Source organism: Rhagoletis zephyria, unplaced genomic scaffold (assembly GCF_001687245.7).
Source record: "Rhagoletis zephyria isolate East Lansing unplaced genomic scaffold, Rhagoletis_zephyria_1.1 Rzeph_scaffold_06646, whole genome shotgun sequence".
NCBI lineage: Eukaryota > Metazoa > Arthropoda > Insecta > Diptera > Tephritidae > Rhagoletis > Rhagoletis zephyria.
Window position 1 is genome coordinate 20,935 of NW_016163729.1, and position 8,167 is coordinate 29,101.

The following is an 8,167-nucleotide window of genomic DNA, read 5'->3' on the forward strand; positions in this document are numbered from 1 at the left end:
AGGTTAAGGTTAAGGTTAAGGTTAAGGTTAAGGTTAAGGTTAAGTTTAAGGTTAAGGTTAAGGTTAACGGGAATGATAAGGTTTTATTAAGGTTAAGGCCAAGGTAATGCTTAAGGTTAAGGTTAAGGAAAGGGTTAAGGTTAAGAATAGTTAAAGTCAAAGTTAAGGTTAAGGTTATAGTTGAAGTCAAAGCTAAGGTTAAGGTTAAGATTAAGGTTTAGTTTAAAATAAAAATTAAAGTTAAGTTGCGGCTAAGGTTAAGGCTAAGATTAGGGTTAAAGTTAAGGCAAAAGTTGCAGTTAAGTTTAGCGGAAAAAGTAAAGATTAGATATAGGTTATGGTTAAGGTTAAGATTTAGATTAAGATTGGAATTATGATTAAGATAATTGTTCATTATTATGCGGAAAAATACGTGTGTAATACAGTGAACTATGCGGGTAATAGCAAGAAATTTCACTTCCGTGCCGACGTACTTTCATCAAACGATCTTCTTGAATACTTAAATACAAATAGCTAATTCAATTACTTACCAGTGTAAACGCAGAGTATGCAAAAATGCCGATAATCCTTCGATAATAACGAGTATGCTGATCGTGAAAAATTGCCATGGTGTGAAGAGAATTCCCAACATAATTCCACCGAATGGCATTGGAAAACTGATAGGCACATGAATCAACATTTTCCACAGAACATCTGATAATTCTAAAAATACGGAATTTTCAAGTATTTGTGTAACAAGTTGGAGCGAATATATGTATGTACTTACGCGCATGCGCCAACGACAAAGCCCACAAGCGAAGATACGAGGCCGTATGAGATATAGTACTCAATACATATTCGATAGTGTGTATGGCCTGTTTGATGTAGATTTCACTCATAGGTTCGTCCTCATCACTCTCATGGTGGCCGTGTGTTGACGCCGTTGGTTTAGCTGGCGCACTCGCAACTGCGTTGTTGTGATCTTCAAATGCTTCATTTGCGATCCCATTCGTGGCCACTGTCAGCTAAGTACGTAATGGAAAAATACCAATTATTATTTGAACTCTTAAACATTTACGAGCCTTATTTACTTACCACTCTCTGTTTACGCTTGCGTGCCTCCAGCAGCGGGTTACCCAACAGCATCCATGGGATGCACAAAACTGCCAATACCACAATTATTATTTGCACGATTTTTTGGTATTCGAACATATATTCCTTGCAACCCTCCTTGGGTTCAGTGTTGCCAAATAACAGCATATTGATGAATAAAATGAGTATAGATGGTGCACAGCCAGGCGTAAGAACCTGCTCTGTTGCCCTGCCGGAATACTTCACCCATTTGAGGAACATTAGGAACACCAAATAGCCGAAGAGGAACATCAAAAAGAGCAGTTGTGGCAAAAAATCTAAGAAAATGCGCGCATACTGCTTGAAATGCACAAAATTAACGAGCGACAATATAAGGCCGAACGCCATGTGTAAGAGGCCGAATATGATGGAGAGCTTCATTTTGTAGGCATTAAAGAAGATGATCTTATTTTCAGCCACTGACCAAAGCGGATCCATGCCATAGGCATAAACGTCATTCAAGCTATTCAAAGGGTCCAACATTATCAATTCACCGCCACTGAAAGTTCCATTAGGTACAGGTATGCTATCTGCATGCCATGCTGATCCAAAAATATTAAACGATTTGGAGAAGATATCATTGTACACGAAACCAGTGTACATGGCAAATAGGCCCATAAGTAGTATAATATAGCGGCCCACAAAGAATATATTGAATATTTCACCCTTGATTTGGCTTAGTTTCTCCTCCTTCCACACCATGTAGAGACCAATAAGTAATAGAATGAAACCATGTCCCAAATCGCCGAACATCACCGCAAACAAGAAAGGAAAAGTGATGCAACCGTAGAGCGCCGGATTAACCTCGTGATAAGTGCACAGACCATAAGCATCGATTAAATTCTGGTAGGCACGTGTAAACTTATTTGTTCTATAAAAGGTCGGCGGTTGTTCGTTTGTCTCGATAACATTCAGGAAGGAACTAACTGTGCTGTTAACTTTGGACGAACCTCTAGCGAGCGCATTGCGCACTACGGGCAGGTCACGCGTCGGTATCCAGCCCTCACCGATCAGCCAATTGCTGCTCACGTCCATATTAAAGAAGTTAAGCGTATGATAGATCGCTTTCATCTTGGTAACCATCACCGACCAATAAGGTAAATTTTTCGCCGCCGCGACCAATATGCGATTGCGATGATCTTCGCTCTGATTAAGTACCAGCTGCAAATCTTCAATACGTATGCGTACATCGCTTAGCATTTCCTGACGTTCAGCAGCTGAGCTCGGACAGGGATATAGTGAGACGTGATAACCGGCGCACACTTTCTTGATGCGTTGCTTTAGTTCATCGCCCTGAAAAAAGGCGACAAAGATGGCTTTCGGGACCTGATTGCCCGTATTCAAATCGGGCGACGTGTCATCGACATCACTACGCTTGATGAACACGTTGCCGCGTGAAATACGCCACAACATGCGTTCCAATGAGAAGAAGCGTTCCAAGTTAATGACGCCAGCCACAAAGCCCAGTTGTCCGCGTTGTTGTTGACCGGGCAAGGGTGGCGCATACTCGACAGCGTCTGAGAAACGATGCGAAGTCATCTTGATGACTTCCGTGTCGGCGAAGAAATCATTCGCTTTCTCAAGCATTAGTCTCAATTCGAGCAGGCCGTGGTAATTGGCTTTCAGATTGACAGTATTGCCGGCGAGCTCACGTATTTCCATTTCGACCACTTCCAGTTGCGCTTCCAGGTCGATGATTTCCCGCGGATATGGTGGTGGTGGTTCGTGTAGCACCTCAGTTATATTGATGTCATCTTTGCGTAGCTCATTTTCGATGTATCGTATTTTACGCTCCAGTTCGTCGCAGCGTCTGACCTCTGAAACGAATTTGCGCTGGAAAGCACTGACTTGAGCATTCAGCTGGAAATGAAATGAAACGAAAAATGATTTTGCAAAATAATTTATTATTTACCCATAATACATTAGGGTGCATCACTCTCCATACAAAAAAAAAAAATCGGACCGGTTTTCCATCGGAAATCTTATAATTTATTATATTTTAACCCTTTCAGTGCAATTGTTCAATATATTGGACAAACTTTTTTTTTACCTAAAGCTCTTTTTTTTTCTTAAATAAGAGCTTTTGTTTTTAAAACAGTGGTTTTGAGAAAAAGTATATTATTATTGAAATATATTTCGCAAAAGAAAAAAAGAAAAACTATTGATATAACTTTCCTGTTTACAAATCTAGACTACCACTGTCCAATATAATGGACGCTGAATAATGGTAAAACTAACAGTTTTATAAAATTTTTGATTGTATTTCTGAAATAAATGACCCAAAATTAGCCGATACACAAATTTTTACATCTTTAGTTTCAGCGGCTGATTTTTTGTACTGAGGGTTAAGACTTCTGCCGAAATATTTCGTAAAAATATTAAGGTTTAAGCTGGACCCGAGTTTTTTTTTATAAACAAGTTTAGTTTTTATAAATAATTTTTCCAAAAACCTCCTCAGATGATAGACAAGCTTAAGCTGAGAAGGTCTGCATTGGGGTGATTGACTCGGTTCTTATAAACTGGTTTCCACTGTTTTTTTTGAAATCAGCATTTTTTGAATATCGAATCGAATCGGATTTTTTAACGAACAAACCATTTTTTTATTTCTTGATTTCTCAATAAAAGTTTTGAGTATTTCGAAGTTTTCGAGGCTTTTTCCAGTTTTTTCTCCAATTCATGTACCCCTTCGAATAGAAAGATCTACACTTTTGCTCCATCTCCGAAAAAGCTTTTTTATGGCAGAAGAGAAATTTGTTTAATCTTTGATCTAAAAAAATTTGTTTTTTATTTTGTTTTGCTCTTTTCTTAATAAAAGCTCTGCTCTTAATAATTTTAATAAATTAAACACGGTTTCATTGAATTTGAAATTTTTCGAATAACTCGAAACCCGAACTTGGGGAAAAAGGCGAATAATCGAGCATTATAGTTTGCATAATTTTTTTTTTTTAATTTTATCAGCAGAATCAAAATAATAAGATTTTTGTTGATATTTTCTAAAGGGTGCAGCTTACTTAAATGGTAATATTTTGAAGAAATATTTCGGCGGAAATCTTAAAATATACCTAATAAAAATGTCACTTTTTTGTGATGCACTCTAATGTACATACATGCATATGTCGTAAAGTAGTAAAAAAATGCTGCAATGCCGGTGAGCGGGTTGAGTGAACCGTAAACATTTTAGGTACTTCATATTTTTTTTCTTTCTTTTTTTTTTGGGATGCTAAACCTTGGGATGTCAACAATTTTTGCGCTTACTGCATATACATACATTGTATTGTTGTTGTTGTTGTTGCTGTTTTATTTTGACAAACACCTTCATATGTATGCACTTACATCACGAAATTGCACACAACCGCTTTCGCCCAGTTCGGCCAACGATGAATACGCCGCTTCCGGTTGTATAAACATTTGGCACAAGGCCATCGATTCACTGCGGAACAGATCACCCATGCTGACGGTTCATTCACAATTGAATGGTTTGTTATCAAGATTGCCGAACAACACTAGTGTGAACTATTACGCGACACTTTTCGTATGTGTGTGTGTGTGTGTGTGTGTGTGTGTTTGTATAAGCAGTTGATTTCGTGATATGTTTATTTGTGGCTAAAAAGAAAAAAGAAAACTAAATTGTTACCTCGATTTATTTTTATAAGAGTTTAGTGAGTACATTGGTGGCAAAGTTAAAATAAATACGAAAGCAATAATTTCTTAACACACACACACTCAAAAGTATGTACATATGTACATATCTGAATATAAACTGCCGCCCCGCAGGCATTATCGGCAAGCAAATCTATCGATAAATCGCGCTACAGTGCTCAACAAGAAAGCGTTTAAGTGTTTTTATTTTGTTTATGTGTGATATCTTATGTCATTACTTGACACACAATGACTTTATGGCTTAAGTGAGTGTTATTTATTAAGTTGCTACTTTATGTTCGCCGCTGTTAGATAATGAACAATCAAGTATATTTTGTCACTTCAAATTTGTTTGTGTTGTTGCCCAACTCAGCGTGTCGCGTAGATCAGCTTATCAGTGAGCGGCATATCGCTTATCGCATATCGTTGATTTGTTCATATTTGTTATCGTTCGTTCGTTAGAAAAAAGTCATAGCTCAAAAAATTAAAAACTTAAATTCGGGAAAAAGATTTTTTTCTGCAGTTTTTTTTTTTAGGAGCTGGAGCGTACCAGGATAAGACAAGTTTATAAGAGCTTCATAAAGGTTTTCATGCACAAAACTGAAGAGCTTACCCTTTGCTCTATAAAATAGCCGGGCCCCCAAAAGGCCGGACTTCGTACTGCAAAATATTGAACTATTAAATGTTTACAATTTGTATGTTGGCTCATTTTCAATTCTGGCTGCTGTCTTTTCTGTCTTTCGAAAGACTAATCGAAAGATGTGCTAAAGAGGGGGAGGATGTGAAAATTTCAGTAAGGCGTTCTACTGGGAATATAATTAATTGGTTTAATGTGTATGAGGAATGAAAAGTCCCTCGAAAATGAAGATTTTTTGTAAGAAAGCAGACACTGAATGAATGTAAACCGTGGTGCCGCTACTCTGGCGCATTCAAACCGAAAGGCTTTAGTGTCTAGCTTTCAAAATTTGTGCGGCGTTCGCGAGTTCATGTTGGAGTAAGTGGCTCGAAGTAGTTTCTCCTCATGTCCAACAACAAAAAATATAATACGTATAACTCAAGTAATTGGGGAAAGTCTGCCCGGCTGATTCATGCGTTCTCAACTTGGAAGCCTGTAACCCCTAATATCGGCTATATGCCCTGGACGGAGGTATTAAATAATGCTTTAAAAAAGTTGTATGCTATCTGAAAAACATTTTTGAGTTAAAAACTAATGGGCGATAAGTTTAAATAAAGAGTGCAGCAGGTACGTACGTACGTACCTATATATCGTACTTAAGCTACTATATTCGCTTTCCATTTTTAATTATTGCGCTTTATGTAGACAATATTTTCTAAAATATTCGTTTTTAGAATTTTTTTCTTTTATGATAATTAATTGTTAAATTACAAGATTTTCTATTAATTGCAATGTCTATTGCTCCAATATCCATAAAAAAGGGACACTGCTTATAGAGATCTCTCGTTTTGTTTGTAAGAGAGAAAAAGCGGAGTAAAAAAACGAAATATCTCGATTTTTGCTGCTAAGTGAGTAATAAAGGAGCACAAACCTGGAAAGTCTCGCTTATTTCCCTCAAGTCATATACCAGGGAGCACTGTTTTTTTGATCACTTAGAAGGTCTCCCGTTTGACTCCTATGCGAGCTATAAAGGAGGTCAAAGCCGACATATCTCTCTCATTGCTCTGAAATCAGACCGAAGGGAGTACTCTTTCATTCCTCACATAGGGAAATCTCCTTCCAAGTTCTAGTGGGTCTGATGATACATTTTTTTCCTTCAGAGAAGGCATTATTCTTGACCTGCATTAGAATGAACCTTTAAAAGGGTTTGAAAGGTACATTCTTAGTTATCTTTTCAAACAGCCAGGAAGCCATAAGATGTCTCTCCAATGGGATGACAACCGAGCTTCTTAATTTATATTTTGACAATCTTCAGCACTTGGCAGCAGAGAACAAGGCAGATAAGTGCGCGCTGCAACACTGCAGTGTTGAGTAACAGGTTACTGCGCTATCAAAAGGAAAAAAGAGGTAGCCGAAGGACTTACTGGAAAAGGCCTTTTTTTGATCTTAGTTTTTCTTGCAAAACACTTAAAATTACTGAGCGTACAAACATATTAAGAACGAAGTAAGTAATGGTGAGTGGCAGCCTCTTTGGATATTCTTTTGTTGGAAATGCTCTAAATTTAACTAATCACAGTGTACCGTTTCGATCTGCCCACATAAGCGAAATGCCTGCTCTGTTTTGTGGATGACGCGACAATGGAACGCGTCCTGAGCGAGTACCCAACGTTGGCCAGATAAACGGTAAGCAGATTTAATTAATGACCTCTTACAGGGCGAATGTGTTATAAACCAGCACAGTATTTCGAAATTGTCAATTCTGGTAACTGTCTTGAAAGCGCTTTATTGTCTTTCTAAAAACTAATTGAAAGATCGGCTAACGACTTTTTTTTTTAAATATTAAAAACTAAAAACTATGGAAAATTAAATTACAAAGAGGAAAAATAAATACAAAGATAAATAAAAACATAGTTTTGAAAATTAAATTAAATTAAAAAAAAAAAATTTTTTCCTTTTAAACCAATAAAATCTAAAAATTAAATTAGAAAACGAATACCTTCTATAAATATGCAATTTTATTTATGTTTTCGAAAATTACTATTTTAAAGATGGTAGAAATAGATGTAGACTGATTTCGTGTAGGGTTGAGACATCGACCTCATAAATCTATGTTTTAAGCATCGATGTTATACTTAAGTATGTATCGATGTTGATTAAGCATCGGATGAAAGCAATCGATGTTTGAAACATCGATATTTTTTACTAAGATACAAGGCGATTGAATATTTGAAATGATTGAGTGTAAATTATGCAGCAGTTTTATTCCCAAAAATATGCAAAGAAAGTAATAAGTTTACTTTAAAAATAAATGAAAAATCAAAAATAAAATCAAAGAGGAAAATAAAAAGTTTAGGCCTATTGGTCTAATTTCACATTTTACAGAAGCGAAATCGAAATATTATGCAAAATTTTTTGAGAGGAGTAATTAATTTTACGCCACGAAAATAGATGGAAGCCATCGAGATAAAATAAATCGATGTTGTCAAAATATCGGGAGCGAAAATCGATGTTTTGAGCACTCGATTTTGTCTCAAAACATCGACTATTTAAAAAAGGAACAGTCCAGCGCCTTCGTCTTGGCCTGCAGGCTGTATCGGAGATACAGCCGCTAAATTTAAACGTAGAATACGTGGTATGGTTAAGAGCATATCCAAGTAAAAAAACAAAAGCACACACTAAGCAAAAAATATCGATAACAAAAGCGATAATAATATCGGTAGCAAAATCGATAAAAACATCGATAAAGAAATCGATGAAAATATTGATATCAAAATCGAAAAAATATCGAAAGCAAAATCGATA

The 8,167-nt window shown here is 36.5% G+C and overlaps 1 protein-coding gene across 1 annotated transcript in view; it reads right to left on the reverse strand.

Annotated features, from left to right (window-relative positions):
- Positions 1–4,560, reverse strand: part of LOC108373384 (V-type proton ATPase 116 kDa subunit a-like) — a 7,323-nt gene extending 2,763 nt beyond the window's left edge. Inside the window, exons 1-4 of the mRNA XM_017629256.1 lie at positions 4,444–4,560; positions 1,075–2,970; positions 767–1,004; positions 531–702 (exon numbers count right to left, since the gene is read on the reverse strand). Of these exons, the coding sequence (XP_017484745.1) occupies positions 531–702; positions 767–1,004; positions 1,075–2,970; positions 4,444–4,560 (2,423 nt within the window). The remainder of the gene's footprint in view (positions 1–530; positions 703–766; positions 1,005–1,074; positions 2,971–4,443) is intronic.
- Between the last annotated feature and the right edge of the window lie 3,607 nt (positions 4,561–8,167).